Source organism: Taudactylus pleione, unplaced genomic scaffold (assembly GCF_031769625.1).
Source record: "Taudactylus pleione unplaced genomic scaffold, aTauple2 ptg000179l, whole genome shotgun sequence".
Lineage (NCBI taxonomy): Eukaryota > Metazoa > Chordata > Amphibia > Anura > Myobatrachidae > Taudactylus > Taudactylus pleione.
Window position 1 is genome coordinate 36,622,316 of NW_028284581.1, and position 17,110 is coordinate 36,639,425.

The 17,110-nt window shown below is 47.0% G+C and overlaps 2 protein-coding genes across 3 annotated transcripts in view; one reads left to right on the plus strand and one right to left on the minus strand.

Annotated features, from left to right (window-relative positions):
• Window positions 1-7,704, minus strand: part of RNMT (RNA guanine-7 methyltransferase) — a 116,803-nt gene extending 109,099 nt beyond the window's left edge. The window contains exons 1-3 of the mRNA XM_088475929.1: window positions 7,484-7,704; window positions 2,896-3,037; window positions 1,807-1,971 (exon numbers count right to left, since the gene is read on the minus strand). Coding sequence (XP_088332055.1) covers window positions 1,807-1,971; window positions 2,896-2,925 — 195 coding nt within the window. The 5' untranslated portion in view covers window positions 2,926-3,037; window positions 7,484-7,704. The remainder of the gene's footprint in view (window positions 1-1,806; window positions 1,972-2,895; window positions 3,038-7,483) is intronic.
• Window positions 7,705-7,723: 19 nt separating this feature from the next.
• MIMS1 (mitochondrial inner membrane scaffold 1) overlaps window positions 7,724-17,110 on the plus strand; it is a 58,688-nt gene continuing 49,301 nt past the window's right edge. The window contains exon 1 of one of the 2 annotated variants that reach the window (XM_088475932.1): window positions 7,724-7,889. The gene's annotated coding sequence lies outside the window, so the exon portion shown is untranslated. Of the gene's footprint in view, window positions 7,890-8,235; window positions 8,399-17,110 lie in introns of those variants that run through there. The other variant, XM_088475930.1, reaches the window with a different exon arrangement.

A 17,110-nucleotide genomic window follows, 5' to 3' on the forward strand; every position in this document is an offset into this window, starting at 1 on the left:
ATCCAAAGTGGGCGCCGCCGGAGGCAATAGAACCTGAAACATAAATATGTGCAAACGTGCTGACTGGATCAGATTTCCGTACAGTGGACCTGTGATTCTGAAGTCTCACATCATGTTGCCCAAGAGATCGCAGCTGCCTTAGCGTAAGGCATTGACACCCAGTCTGGTGATGGTCAATCCATCCCGGTATGGGCTGAAAAATTACCAACTTGATTCAACTCGTAAAGGTCTGCAGAGTAGCTGGCCAGCCATTTTCCAAAGCGCTATAAGAACCCGTACCAAAGAAGACACGTCCAAGGAAAACTGCAGAGCTCAGCCAATAAGCAGAGCCAGATCATCCCAGTTCCGAGGATTCACCAAAGGAGGAAGTACCGGTAGGACAACATCCGAAACCAGTGTTGCTAGAGTCGTAAATGTGTATGCAGAACCGCCTCTGGAAGACGAGCAAATACTTAACTATGCCGAGGGAAGGCCATAGCCATGAGGAAGAACAGCTTCCAAGAAACGGACTGAAATTTCCTGGAATGCAACAACTCCAACTGGAGAGTGTGTGAGAGTCCCAGGAGACTAAATTAAGAATCCACAGCTTCACCTGCGGATGAAACAATAGCAAATACACCGCACAGGCTGCCAACACAGTTCGGACCTTTGGAAGAAGGGTCAAACGCCGCTGGAAGGATAATAACAGGGCTGAAACCTGTAACATCACGAGACAAAGTTGTCAGTCGGCCTCCCAACCCTTCAGAAGGAAGGCCCTGAAACCTGAGAGGAGAAACCTTGTAACGGTTACACCCCAAGAGGTAGAGTTTCCAAACTCTGAGATAAGCGTGAGATGGCAACTGAGTCCGGGCTTGCAGCCTAGTACGGACAACCAGAGAGAATTGCAAAACAAGCATAACTAAGGGCTGCGTAGGCACCATTTTTATGGTCTGCTATCTCCTCAGGCACTTAACGAAGACTGGCATTATGGGATTGCAGGGGGGAGGAGCTAGGAGTTAAAGCTACAGTGTCATTAAGTGCCTGCTCCAGCCCAACCGACAATCCCATGGTCCAGTGTCCCACAGCCTTGATGAAAGAGAAAAATAAATTGTTGAATCCCAATCGAATAGGGATTTGCTAGCCTTTCCCTAAATAGTCGTTTCACCAGCACGACTACTACTTATAGAGGAATGAGGAAGAAATGCATGGCTTGTCATTGGACAACTAAAGCTAAGGATTTTATTAGACTGGAACATTCATAGCAGTATGTCCAATTCCCTGGAAACCATGCAGTCAGACAGCAGTATAAGCGGCTGTAACTTGCACAAGCAGTAATACAGCACAATAGTGTTAGCAAACTCAGATCATCCTTAGACTGAGGATTTGGATTTAAATACCTATTTTTTTCTTAACTTAAGCAGGAAATGGAGACTATTATTTGTGAAAAGAATATGCCACTTGTATTGTGCCTATAAATGCCAGATTTTTAACCAGACATCCTACATTCTCCACTTAAGGAAAAATTAGGCATTTAAGACAAAATCCCCCATCTAGTCATCATAAAAGCAAATTCAAGTTTTCCGAGACCATTCTGGATTACATTTCCAAAACATAATGAACTGGGCTTTCAGTTGTCAGTCAGAAGGCAGAATTCAATTATACTCCATAAAGCGGGTAAAACGGGATTTTACCGTTTGAATTGCCTTCGGCCAATTCAATTATAACCTGTTTTATTCAGCCAAAAAATTCTAAGTACAAGGATCCCATGTGTTTGCCAGTGTAAAGGAACGCAGCTAATGGAATTCCCTTATTCTAAAGCATACATACCGCTTTCTTAGATGGCAAATCAAAATCAGCCTTCCTCTTCCTTGGAGAGCTCAGTAAATTAGTATGTGAAGGAGGACTGCTTGCAGCAACAGTTGCACATGACTGTTGACCCTCAGATACAGGACTACACTGATCAACAGAATTTGATTCTTTAGCCGAACATTGCTAGAAAGAAGAGAAATAAGGGAATTTCAACATATTAAAGTAATATTAGTCAAAATGTATTATAAAGCTACCTATCATTTCAGCATGGCAAATTATGGAAAATAAAAATTTTTAACGTTAATGTAACAATTTAAGTTTGGGAGCAAAGGAAAAAAGCAAGTAACTTTGCACCTGGACAAACCATGCTACAATGCAAAGGGTACAAATACATTATTGATTTTTTTGGCACGCAGGGTAAATACTGGCCGACTTTGCATATAGCCAACAAATACTGGGCAGCTTTATTTTTACACTGCAATTTAGATTGGAGTTTGGACACACCCCTTCCACGTCTATATCTCACTGCACATTTTACATCTCCTCCACCGCAGTGTAGCATAGTTTTACCAAGGTGCAAATTTGCTTTGTTCTTTTTTTTGCTTTACTCCCAACTCAGAATCAGCCCCATTGTGAGAGACTAGGGGGGTATATTTACTAAAGTGCAGGTTTAGAAGTGGAGATGTTGCCCATTGCAACCAATCAGATTCTACTTAACATTTATTTAGCACCTTATAGAGGATAATAGCTACAATCTGATTGGTTGCTATATGCAACATCTTTTAAAAACCCGCACTTTAGTAAATATTCCCCTAACAGTCCAGCTTACTTAAGACCTGTCTGAGTTGGGTTTGAAGATCAGTTTAGAGCATCAGACTTCACCAAACATGCTTGGTATTTGTTTGGAACAGAGATATTATCGTCAGCCATTCAGAACATAATAGCATTCTTTTATATTTACATCAGATGGTTAAAAAAAAAAAAAGTATACTAAAAGGGGGGAAAATTATTTAAAAAGAAAAACATTACATAGAATACCCAAAGCTGGTACATAGCAAATAATTTCTGAAGACCATAAAATAAAAAACATGGCTAAGACGGACATACACTTTCAGAGATTTGGCAGATGCTATCCATGGTGTCTAACTCTGTGTTTATTGGAGATTTTCTGTCTACAGAGACTCCTATCTTTTCCACATGTACATTTTCCAATTTCTCTTTAATTCAGTAATAAATCCATTCCTTTTTCCTGCAAAAAAAATAAAAATAAAATCATGATACCTGTATAGCATTTCACATGGCAGCAATGTAAATCTGGCCTAATTTATTTTAGAAAATTGTGTTCAGTTCTGAAGGCCACATCTCCAGAATTATATAAATGCAGTAGACTGTACAAAGGGCAACTAAAATGCTGCATGGCCTACAGCACGAAAAAAAACTTACCAGGAAAAGCTAAAATATCTTAATATGTATAGGTCAGAGCAGAAAAGGGAAAGGGGGACATGATAGAAACTTTCTATTATAAAAGGGATTTAACAAGGTACAGGAGGGAAACATTCTTCAAAAAAAAAAAAAAAGTATTAGAACACGAGAGCATGAGCTGAATCTGGGAGGGAGGCAGATTCAGAGGAAATTTGAGGCACCGGCCAGGTAGTTTTAGCGGGGAGCCGCCATAAGGGCAGGGCACATACTGCCCTTTTTAAATCGGCACCCCGCTAAAACGGTCTAGCGGGAACGCTATAGCAAATAAGGAGGTATGAGGATTGTGGTAGGCGTAAGCAAGATAAATTTGTATTGTGTGGCAATAAGAGGGACAAACAGGCTGGCGATACCATGAAAGAGAATGGTTCTACTGTATTAATATATATACTGCGCAATTTAATTCATGTTGATGTGTCGCTGAACATCACTGTGATGTCTGTGTAGTTTACTATTAAGGTATACAGGCTTTGCTAAATTTACATTTTAAGGGAAAATTAATTCAAGGGAAAATTAGCGAAGATACTGGTTACGAAGCATCGTCCCTCAACCAATCCAGAGATACTTCAATGAGCTGCATACTTCCCATAGATTTGAATGCTACCACAGCTCCACTGCGGCGGAGCCCTGGGTACCCCAGCTCCACGGCAGCGGAGCCCTACATTCATCAGTCTGAGGAAGTGACCATGAAACGCATTGCAATTGTTTTGCTGTGTAATATACCATCTAGAACAGGACTCAGGGCCTGATTCAGAGCCGAACGCTCTGAGCAGAGCACTCGCTCTGAATCAGGGCCCTCCTCCATGAAAATGGAGCGGCCTCCTGGCCGCTCGCATAGCTGTGGGTGACTACCCACAGCATATGCGAGCGTCCATGATGATGGTCGCGATGGTCTTGACCATCGCGACCATCGGGCTTGCGACGGAGACCCTGCGGTAGGGTCTCGCTGCCGCAAGCCCTGGAGTTATTTTGGCTCTATCAGAGCCAAAATCACTCCCACTGACATCACTAGTGATGTCAGTGGGGCCGGCTTCAGACGGTAGGCTTTCCATGGGAACGCCTCCGTCTGGCAGGCACACCCCCGGCACACCCACCAAAGGGGGCATGCTGTCAATCAACATCGACAGCACGCCCCCTTTGGTGCGAGACCCGGAGCGATTGAGTGCCCGTCGCTCGCCGGGTCTCGCGCATGCGCACGACGGAGCTCCCTCCGTCGTGCGCATGCACAGTGGGGGAACATCGACCCGCTTGCGAGCGTCCTGCGCTCGCGAGCGGGTCTGAATGACCCCCTCATTCCCTTTTTTATGTTATCAATATATTTTTATTTTATATTTGGATAATTTTTTCTCACAACTCTTATAGTGTTCCCTCTAGCTCCGGCGGCAGGCAGGGCGCCGGAGCTAGAGAGGGCAATCTTGTGCGTGCGCCGAAGGCGCGCGCGCCCGAAAAGGGAGCGTGGTTATGAAAAGGGGGCGTGTCTATAAGACGCGTCCCCTTTTCGTCATACTTGGGGGCGTGCCTGGCGCTTACGGACATGCCGGGCAGCCCCCAAGCACTGCAGTAAGGGAGAATAGATGTCGGGCGCAGGCTGTTACGGCAGGGCGCTTTTTGCCCTCCCCCTGGAGGGCAGGGTGCTTTTTGCCCTCCAGAAGGAGGGCAGGAAGCCGCGCCCCGCTAAAACAGCCTAGCGGGAATGCTATCTTATCTTGATATCAATTGTTTGCTGCTGTCTAGGTTGTGGTTTATCAGAATTTATTTATATTGCATAACAACTAGATTTGTATTGTCAAAAATGTACAGTATTTAATTTCCATAATAAGGTCTATCTTAATGTCTCCAACCTGACCCTTTTATTTATTAAGACTCATAGTTCCGTATTTATGGGTTGCTTATAGTAAATATTCATCACACAGACAGACATCGGCATAGACCAGGGGTAGCCAACCCTGGTCCTCGAGAGCTACCAAGTGCATGTTTTCTAGGACTCCTCACAGAATCACAAGTGAAATAATTTGCTCCACCTGTGGATCTTTTCAAATATGTTAGTGAGTAATGAATACACCTGTGCACCTGCTAGGTGGTCTGGAAAAAGTGAAGTGTTAGTAGCTCTCGAGAACAGAGGTTGGCAACCCCTGGCATAGACTAATGAATGTGTAGGTGCATCTGTATCCATAACCCTATGGTTAGCACATCTCCGATTGTAGACGCTCTGTGCATGTGTAGTACGGGTCTGTGATCCTGCACAGAGCGGCAGCAAACTGTCCGTGATTGACAGTCTGCTGTAGTTTCTGGGTGGATAGGGGGCTAAGACACCATCCGTTTCCCAAGAGGCCAGGACCTCCACAGAAGCAGTTCGGGGGCGGGATGGAGCAACCTGAGAAATGTGGCCAAACTGCGGGTTTGACCGCATTTCTCATATGCGCCAAGCTGGAATGCGATGCACTCAAGGGCTTGGCTGTGGTGGGTTTGATAACACAGGAATATGTGGTCGTACATATTCCTTCAGCAATTCATGAATATATGCATATTTATGTTCAATTATTTTCCCTATATTGCAATGTAGAATATATAGAAATGTTTAAGATGAGATTCAGTATTAGTATAGTTGTGTGAGGTGCAGCTGGGTCACATTTGTTGAATGGTCTCAGGCTTTGAGAGGATTGAGGCCTACCCTCCCCTCTCCAAAGTAAATAGATGAGTCCCTGTTGCATTAGTCATTCTGTTTAATGTTTGATCTTAAATGAGATATCAATAAGTATATACCGGTAGAGATTAGTGTTTATTTTTATGCAGGTGTGATTAACTGCAGAGATATGTACAAGTTAGAACTAATAAAGCAGCCATCTTATTTAATGGTTCAGCAGTAGAGGTGCTTATGGGTTTGAAATCTGTCAGTTTTCAGCGTGTGAAGAACACAGACAAGTCTCAGATTTAGTAACTAAAGGCGGCTAATCAAGATAGCCTTGGCCTACAAGAAGCAAAAATTAGAAGCTACAGGGGAGCAGTCAGTGGACGAGGGAGAGAGAGCACAGAGGGTCTGCACGGTGCTGGGTGCGGTTGCCATACGTATGTATGAAATTGGCTGTTTGATATGCTACACTGGGTGTGATGGATTTATTTTACAAGTATTCCTACTGCTGCTAAAATAACCTAAGTGTTATGTTTTTGTTGTAACTCTGCACTGGCAAAATACATGTATAATTACACTGTCTAAGTAAAAGCATTGTCATTTTAGAATCTGTATTGGTGTGAATTATTTCATTATCCTTTATAGCAAGTAAGGTTATAAATAAATCTAGAACACATCGCGTTATCAGGTTACACAAACTGTCTGATGGCGATACCCATAAAAGCCGATGGGCTTCTATCGGGAGAGTGCAGAGAGGGGATCCAATCGGATCTCTTCCAGCACCCCACCACAGATGAATGCCAGAGGGGCTTCTTGGTCATAGACCCGGAAGTCTCTCCATCGTAAAGTGCCACTCTTAGCGAGAAAGTGGTCCTTTGCGTTACTCGTCATGCATACCGACATTACCAACACCGGCATGCGAAGGACGGCGGAATGCATTGCGTCCCACCTGCGATGTATCCATCCCCGGATCATTAATGCATGCAGGACCATGCATTACCATAACAGTGCTATATCAGCTCCTACCACGTTAGCATTACTGGCTGAGGCTTAACCACCATCTATGTTGCTTCATCCCCCCTATCTCCAGAAGTATTGGAACCACAACACCGAACACAGATTTAAAAAGAGATCCATCCATTGCAGAGCAAGCACGACAGGACAACAGTTTTCAGTTTGTCCTACATTTTCATTTATATTAGACCATACACCACTGTGCAACAGTACACACCGACTACAACCTCTTTTTTTTTTTTTTTTTTTTATAACCACATTGCTGAAAGGAAGTTCTTATATACACCAATAAGACTGAGAAAGTGACAAGACGTCCTAACTATAAACTACAACCTCCTGGAACAGAAGAACGGTTCTAGCGTCCCAGGCTGCATGTCCCTGGTCGCCACGAATTTCAGACACTTCTGGGCAAATCATCCGCAATACTAAAGCCCTACCTACGTACGCCAGCTTGAAGAGAATGTCGCCCTACATGCACCCGTTTCCCGAGAGTGTTGCCCTACGTACACCCGCTTCCTGGCTGCCAGTGACACCATACTACAAGCAGCAATACACATCATCACAGGCATGTACCGGGATGAGGGGCCGCGACGGGTATCTCCAGTTGAGGCGATCACAGAGAAGAGACGCTGCACCCGCAGCCGGGCAGACAGAGCTGAGAGGAACAGCAGCAGCAGCGAACCCAATATTCCCGGGCTTCCACTAGCCGCCGTGTGTGTGTAATGTATCTGTTACTGGTTGTGTATCCGGGACATACACCATCGAGACGGGAAGTGCGCAGCACCACGGCCTGCTCAGCGTCCCCCAGTGGCTGGATGGAGACAGTACAGCGGCCACAACAAGGAGAGGCAGAATCCACTCCAGCCTCCTCCACCAACATCAGAAAGTGTCACCGGCTGGGATAATATATCCTGGTGATGTAACGATCAGTTCTAGACTGTGATAGTTTAAGCCCAGTGACGCACATTTCTGCTGGCAGGTATACTCATTGGGCTGTAGTATGCATGTGGTCCATGTATGAAGTAGATAGGTTAGATCTGACTTCTCCAGTGTAGATGGACTATAGTCCATACAGCTGTGTAATAACAGTGAGCTGTCCCCGCACGGAGTCTAGTGCGATAGCATGGGTTTAATAAAACGCAATTCTTATAGGCTCTCTTCATTGCAGCTGGATAGCTGGTAGCAGCAGAATTTAAGGACACTGCAGGCAGGCACAACAGTGTCTATGACTGCAGCAGCTGCGACTTCTTACAGGACTGTAGCACATGGCCTATGCCAGTGCCTGCAGAGTGGGACTACAACTCCCATGATGCCCCGCTGCTTGGGCTGTCACACACTCGGGGGGGAGGGGCTGGGAGCAGCACCGTGCATGGTCCCCACTCCCTGCTGCTGCCGCTTCTGTGATCGTCAGAGTGAGACCACATCATTGTCATCTGCAGCCGCTGAGTAGGAGCACAGAAGGAGGCTGTAGCCCGGTGGCTGGCACAGGTACAGGGGTCTCTCAGAGACTGGCAATGCCCTGTCTGAGGGCCACGCATTGGGCCTTAGTACATACCCTTCATGTGACAGCATGGACAGCAGCAGCCTGAGTGTCCCCTTTCTGCATGTCCCCAGCTGTATAGGATCCTACACTCTGTATAACCTGGGCACTGGCAAGAGTATTACCCTTGGCTCTATGTCATTGCTGTGCTGGTTACTCCGCTTTTGCATTGTTCATCCTCCTTTTTTGTATTACGGGATGATTGCTGCCCATTGCTTCATACACCAGGGGTCAAGGTTGCAAGGAGTGATCTCTGGGCTACTCCTTCGGACATGTTGTGTTTGATACCTGAGATATGTGACTGTGAGCACCTGTAGCTGCACCCATACTGCTTGTCTAATGTGATACAAATCCTCCTGCTTACTGGACACAATGAATGGGAGCTTGTGAGATCGCATACAAACTCGTGGGGGATAGCATACAAACTCGTGGGGAGCCTTATGCAATCAGATGCAATAACTCTCGGGCAGTGTCTCAGAAGGGGTTGGGCAAGAAAAACATTAGGCTGTAAGGTGTTTATTGCCTTCTATTTCTCAAACTAGTATATTACACATTTATAACATGAATAAACAGCGCTGCTATGCCAAGTTTTAGTGACTTTTACAGAGTTACTGGTGATTTTTATCTAGACAAAAACTGACCTAAAATATTTTATTCAGTGTAAGGCGAGAACCTAGAAAAATCTCCACTAAGAGCAAAAAAAGTGCTTTACTGAATGAATCTTGCCTCACAGCAAAGGGGCCAATGGGTTCTATTCTGACTAGGGCACTATCTGTGTGGAGTTTGAACATTCCCCCTGTGGGCTTCTTCCTGGTGTTTGGGTTTTCTTTAGCAATTTGTTAGGTCATACTCCGGGAGGGGGCAGCCAGGTCGGCATAGGGGGCGTTGCTGGGACTTTACCAAGCATTAGGGGCGGAGCGTGGCCACATCATCATGGCTCTGCCACCGCTACATAATGCCGAGATTACCAGCCTTGTGAAGCAGGAGGCGGGGCCATGATGTCACAATTCAGCGACAATTGTGTCATCAGAAATGGTCGTCGGTTAAAAGGTTGACATGGATTTAGGTTGACAGGGTAACACATTGAACCTAGCTGCTTTCATTTCTACTGGATCTGCCTAATGTCTATCTACTAACAGCCAACTGTGTGTCTGTACTGATCACACAGACACACGTGAGACAGGAGACCGCCAGCTGCTGCAGATCCTTGGGCAACCGAAAACCCCATTCGCCACTTGGAGCACTTTGTTTTTGGCATCAGGACCCTAGGCAAAGCCAAAACAGCCGCCGACTCAGGTGCACTCAGAGTGCCATAACCGTTGAATGCAGCTGTCTGCTTGTGGCACATACATGGAATCTCCCATCTGATATTTGCTGCAAATGCATTACAAGCAGCACTTTCATTGGTGATTTACACAGCCGGCTCCAGGCTTGTGCCCGGCCAGGGGCGTAGGTTCATACCAGGCGCCTGGAGACGAGAGAGTTGTTAGTGCCCCTCTCTGCTCACATGCACTACAAACACTCCAGTCCCAGCAGCACTCACACGCACTTCCCCAAACCCACATTCACTATCAACACCCCAGCAGTGCCCAGTCACACACTCTTCTCCCCCTGCATTCTCTATCAACACACCAGTAGCACCAAGTCATAGAAGCTCCTCCTACTGCATTCACTGCCAACACCCCAGCAGCAGCTAGTCATAGACACTTGTCCTACTGCATTTACTGCCAACACCACAGCAGCACCAAGACACACACCCTCCCCCCCTCCTGCATTCACTATTAACAGCTTAACAGCACCCAGACACACACTCTCCCTCCCTGCTTTCACTGCCATGCCAACACCGCAGCAGCAGCTACCAGACACACACTCCTCCCCCAATTAACTACCAACACCCCCAGCACACAAATACTACCTGTTGCTGATCAGGGTTTTCTGTTCTCGCTATTTGCTGCTCCCACAGCAACAGTAAAGGGAGCAGGTCCTACATGTGTGAGGGGGAGGGGCCATGTACTCGAGCCTATGCCATGTCCCTTTTATGTACATTGGTGTGGTTCCTTGCTGGATATCCATCTCTAGAGACTCAATTTCAGGGTGGGGGCCCTGGTAGAGGTAGAACCATGGCACATGCCCCCAGGGCTCCCTACTTATTCTTGCGCATAAGGCAGACCCTTGAGCAATAGAGAAGTTCAGTGTGTCCCCTTTGAGGCTGGCGCCAGGAGGCAACTGCCTTCCATTGCCTCCTGTATTTACACCCCTGCAAACGGCTGTTTGAAGGGTCTACTGCTGCTGCAGGTGCAGCACTACCAGCAGTCGTCTACACCTAGAGCTTGTGAGTCATACTGCAGCATGGGGCATTGCTTAATGGGCACAACTACAGGGGGCATTGCAGAAGGGGCACAGCATTGCAGAAGGGCCACAACTACTGGAGGCATTGCTTAATGGGCACAACTACAGGGGGCATTGCAAAATGGGCACAGCTGCAGGGGGCATTTCATAAAGGCCACAACTGCTGGAGGCATTGCTTAATGGGCACAGCTACAGGGGGCATTGCATAAGGTCTACAACTGCAGAGGGGACTTGCAGAAGGGGCACAACTACTGGGGACATTGCAGAAGGGGCACAACTACTGGGGACATTGCAGAAGGGGCACAACTACTGTGGGCATTGCATAATGGGCACAACTACAGGGGGCATTGCATAAGGGCCACAACTACTGGGGGCATTGGTTAATGGGCACAACTACAGGAGGCATTGCAGAAGGGCCACAACTACCGGAGGCACAGCATAATGGGCACTACTGCCTGAGAGCCAGTGGGTGGGGGCAGCCTGAGAGCAGGGGGAATAATGCCTGCTTCCAGGGGGCACAGTGATTCTGTTGAGAGAACTCCGGGGGGGGGGGGGCTGGAGTGACACATGAGGGGCCGCTGCAATTGCATGGGGGGGCGGGGAGGCTGCAATGACACAGGAATGGCAAGGGAGGGGGGTGGAGTGGCACATGGAAGAGCTGAAGTGTGTATTATGTGAAGCTTGCTTTTTCAAAGTATTTTATGTGGTTCTGGCTGCAATGACATGAATGTGGGCAGGAATGGCAAGGGTGGGGGCTGGAGTGACACATGGAGGAGCTGAAGTGTGTATTATGTGAATCTTGCTTTTTCGATGTATTTTATGTGATTCTGGATTTCAAAGTATTTTATGTGGATCTGGCATGCTCAATGTATTTTATGTGGTTCTGGATTTCAATATGTATTTTATGTGGATCTGGCATGCTCAATGTATTTTATGTGGTTCTGGATTTCAATATGTATTTTATGTGGATCTGGCTTGTTTCTGTGTATTTTATGTGAACAGGGTTTTTCAATGATTTCTATATTGCTCTGGCTTTTTCTTTCGCTTCAACAGTAAAAAAATGATATTGGGAAGAGTGTTCGCAAATACGCGCTATAGCGCATATTTTACTCGGAAATGGACACAGGGGACTCACTTTTTCAAAAGGGGTGGGTCCCCGGGGACGCGTTCCACCAGGATTGGCTAGTTGTAAATTGATTGACAGCTCCCTGGCCCAGCAGCAGGGAGTCCCTATTGCTGATGGGCGGGGATGACAAGCGGAGGCTGGTTACCCCAGGGAGGAGCAGAACGCGGGCAGCCATTGCCGCATCCGCACTGCCCCCCGGCTATTCCCCTAGCTGCAAGAAGCCCTCAGAGGTCCTGCGGCTGAGCTGGAGCAAAACCAAGGTGGTGCTCTTCTCTTCAGGGGATTCCACCAAGCGGGCGGCCGAGGTGCGGCCCTTGTCCCCGGGCTGGCAGCAGCAGAGCGTGTACGCGGTGCCGGGGAAGAGGAGAGCGGGGAGTGGAAGCCGGGGAGCTGGGTGATGCCGGAGTAGGAGAACCTGCTGCAGGCCGCTGAGGTGAGAAAGGGGAGGGAGCTGCCAGTGCTGGGACCAGGGCTCCACGGTCCCCCCCCCCCCCCTATCCCCGGCCGGTCTTTGAATTGAATCGATTGCAAACGGAGCAGCCAATCAGAGGCAGGAGCGTCACTGGCTGTGATCATGGAGTCCGGGACTGCAGGAGGACAGTGCCCGGGAGGAACCAATACCCAGGTGACTGAGACCATGTGCTGCCTAAATAAACTTGCATCCGTACCAGCTGTGTGCCCTACCCCCCTTCCCTCACCCCCTGCAATGCCCGGCTGTGCCCCACTCGCGCCCTGCAATGCCAGGCTGTGCCTCTCTCACCCCCCTGTGATGCTAGGCAGTGCACCACTCAATCCCTCCTCCCTTACCTGTAATGCAAGGTTGTGCTCCACTACAGAATTACCCATTTTCTGCACCAAGGTTATGGGTTTGATTTCCACTATGGCCCGAACTGTGTGGAGTTTGTATAGTCTCCCTGTGCTTGCGCGTGCTTCCTCTGGTTTTCTCCCACATTACAAAAATATACTGATAGGTTAATTCTCTCCTAGCTAAAATGAACCGTAATGTATATGTGTGTGCATGTATAGATATATAAAATATAGATTGTAAGCTCCGCTGGGGGCAAGAACTGATGTGAATGGCCAAATATTCTCTGTAAAGCGCTGTGGAATGTGAAGAGTGTGTCTTAAAATCATGCCCCCTATTTGAGTGACCACACCCCTTTTGGGGGAGCACGCTCTAGGCACGCGCAAAAGTTCCCATTTCTCTAACAGTCACCCAGCCCCCCTGCAACTCTAGATTATACATACATAATATGCTAAAACTGGGACCACCCATTACCAGATCTCTAGTTTTACCTATGGCAGGGAGGACTATTAAAGTGGAGGAGGAGCCAGCACTTTGGCACCCTTCTAAGATACAGCAGCTGTGGGACCCGGCACTCGGCACTATATGGACAGACTGCTTCAGACAGAGTATCGAGTATGAAGGCGACCCAAGCATAGAAGGCTGGCACACCCGGGGCGGGATGTATTAATGCTTACCGCCGTGGTCTAGGCTCTGAATTTGCAGCAGTGACTTGATCAGGTTTCAATTCAGAGCCTAGACCGCTGCGGTAAGCATTAATACATACCGCCCCCGGCATGAAGGCGGCTCTGGCGTTATACAGGTGGCTATAGAAGAATAGGTGTCACTCTACACGTTCCTGCATTCTCTGACCTGGAACAAAGTAAGTGTTATTAAACGAGTAACGGGCAGGAGGGAAGGTGGGAGGGGGTGTGTTTTGGTGCATTTCAGCTAAGAATACAAACAGGATGCGGGTGCCGCGGAGGCTAACGGCTAACACTCTGCAGTTAATCAATGTGGCATGCACGCAGGGGGGTCCGGAGGGGGGTCCGGAGGGTAGTCCCTCAGGACTGTTAGTGTTCATAATCAGTTAGCGCCTTACCTATTTCCTACCCCCAGCACTTGCCTACCCCTAAGCCCCTCCTTACCCAAGTACTGCCCCAGCTGCTATTTACCCTTATCCCCTCCCTACCCCCAGCACTGCCTGCTCCTAACCCATTTCTTAACTCCCAGTACTGCCCAGCTGCTATCTACCCTTATCCCCTCCCTACTTCCAGTACTGTGTGCCCCTAACCCCTTCCTTACCCCCTAGTACTGCCCCAGCAATCTACCCTTATACCCATCACTACATGCCCTTAAACCCCTCCGTGCCCCCTAGTTACTGCCCCAGCTGCTTATCCTCCCTACTTCCAGTGCTGCATGCCCCTAACCCCCTCTTTGCCCCCTAGTACTGCCCCAGCTATCTACACTTATCCCCGCCCTATCCCCAGCACGGCGTGCCCCTAACTCCCTCTTTGCCCCCCAGTACTAATCCAACTGCTATCTACACTTAACCAACTTCCTACCCCAACTGCAACATGATCTTACACCCCTCTACCCCCTCCCTGCACCAACTGCTCCCTGCCCTTACACCCCTTTACTCAAACTGTTACTTGTGCCCAACACTGTTCCAACTGCTGCCTGCCCTCACCCACCTCCCTACAGCATTGTCTGCCCTTAACCCCCTCTACCCCAGCTCTATCCCAACTGCTTCCTACACTTAACCTCCTCTACCCCAACTGATACCTGCCCCCAGTACTGTTCCAACTGCTGCCCTCACCCCCTCTCTGCCCACAGCACTGCACCTTTTGGCCATGTAAGATCAAGGCAATGTAATTATAAGCTTTATCCGTACTGTAATATGAGTGACTTCCCATGATCTATGTGTAGGGCATGTGGGGTGGTCTGATGCTACTGTATATGGCAAGCGCAAAAGCATAATAATATGTGATGGGACCCAGAAACTCTGGAGTAGGACCCCAATTTGTTAAAGTGAGGGGTCCCTGGGACCCACAATTTTTTTAGCTGAGCGCGATCACTGTTACATAAATTGTGTATTTTCAACGTGCTGGGCTCGCCCGCAGTGTGACTAAAAATGGGGGTGTGAGACAAGGTCATGCTCCTGCGAATGTCATGCCAAAGGCGTGCACACAAAAATGGGGCGTGGCCTTGTGACAGCTAGGCCACGTTTCATTTTTGCTAGCGTACCTTTGGCGCACGCATGGTTTTGGCTCTTTAGCTTGACTACAGATAATGTTTGGTTCTTTGCCTCTGACTGGTTGGCCACCCCTGGGCTAGTGCGATTAATGCACATTTCACTTTACATTCAACATTTCAATTTTTGCAACTATTTATATACTTCCTCACTATAAGGAGATTTTCATTCAAACAGACATTTGTACTTCTCTAAATATATTGGATGCATGACAAAGTTTTGTGTTATTATTATTTGTATTTTGTACTGAATATTACACATATATTTCAGAACTCGACATTTTATGTATTTACATTTTTGTTATGTCAATACTGTGTATTATTTAATAAGTGGGTGATGTTGGTTGCGCAACTATTCTTTTGTAGTAAAAATGAAAAACGGTGGTGTTGCCCAAAGCAACCAATCATATTATAGATATCATTTTCTATTGCATCTTAGAAAATGATAGATGGGATCTGATTGGTTGTTATGGTCAACACCACCACTTGTCTGTTCTAGAAGCTTTAGTAAATCTACCCCCCAGTGTGTAATATATAGTGTTCCTGCTAGGCTGCCTAATCTGTATATGGTGCCCTTCTTGGAAGCGAATAGAAAATCTATTATATAGTTACTGCTCTATTGAAAATAGAAAATCCACAAGCAGAAAATATACACTTGTATTTTTTATCTGCTTTCTAATAAGTCACATTCTGCTGGGCAAGATAGGGCTGAGGAGATTAGTGCCCCTGGTGCCTGAACTTGGTGCACTACTATAAGAGGTTTCTTCACTGCTATATGTGGTGGGAAGATTAAATAACACTTCCAGGGAAGACGGTGCTGACCTCCCTAATGTGTTATCTTGTCAGGCAACAAACAGAAAGTGTGCTTTAGGAATGTTCAACACTTGTAAGACAAAAAAATATTAGTATAGTCCCACAGCTAATTGACTGCCCTGACCTATTCAATCAGGTGCTGATTCCCATGTGTAATGCTGACTTTTCCTTGCAGCCTCAGAAGCTGCAAGGAAAAATTTGCAGTAAATGCAGCCTCTGAGGTCTCACCCGCAGGGAAACCCATAGATTCCAGCATTTTACACAGAATCTATGGGTTACCGCACATTATCCCTGGGTTTACCGTGGAGGAAAAATGCAGAATAATTGAACAGCTCCAGGGGGTAAATTTACTAAAGTAGGATTTTGTTTTCTATTCAATTTTGCATTCGATTTTGGTTTGATTTATTTTTTTTTATGTATTTTTTTTTAATATGAAAGGTTTTACTAAAGACCAAATCGAACAGAACGATGAATTTCAAATGAAATCGAATTTCTGAAAAACATTGATGTTTTCGCATAGAGAACAATTGGATCCCTTCATTTACTAATGTTCGATTTGTAAATTGAATGAAAAACGAACTCAAACTCGAACAGTAAATCCCCAAATAAATTGAAGAACTTCATGCATTCGTTTTCAGCATGAGCAGTTCGATTTGACACAGATACATGCATACATTAGTGAGATGCATGCATGTATCTTACTGTTAAGAGTTTGGAAAGAGTTAAGTGTTAAAAAAAAATGACGTGGGGTCCCCCCCTAAATAGACAACCAGCCCCGGACTTTTCATAGCCAGTCCTGGTTGTTTAAGTACAGGGAAAAAATTGCGTAGGCTTCCACTGTACTAATCACAACCAGCACTGGGCTCAGATCCTGTCCTGGTTCTGGAATTACAGGGGAAAAATGTGTAGGGTCCCCTTGTAATCTCCAGAACCAGCATCGGACCCTTTCTAGCGGGGGGCTGATGCCACAGCCAGGGGAACCCTATCACCGGGCCCCCCTGCTGCAGCATCAGCCCTGACCGCTAGTCAGCCCAGGCCAGATTAATGTAAACATTGTCTTTACAGTAGAACTGCTGGTCCCAGTAAGCCTCCCCCGCATGCTGGCACTTGGGAACCACAAGTACCAGCATGCGGGGCATTAAGGGCCCGCTGGTACCTGTAGTGCAACTGTAAAAAAATGTTTAAATAAACACAAGACACACACCGTGAAAATAAAGTTTTAATACATACATACACGCTCACACATACCTACATTACCACAGCAAAAGACAATATTTCAAACTATTTCAAATGCACTACACCTACACTATCAACCCGCCACCGGCCAGGGGTGGT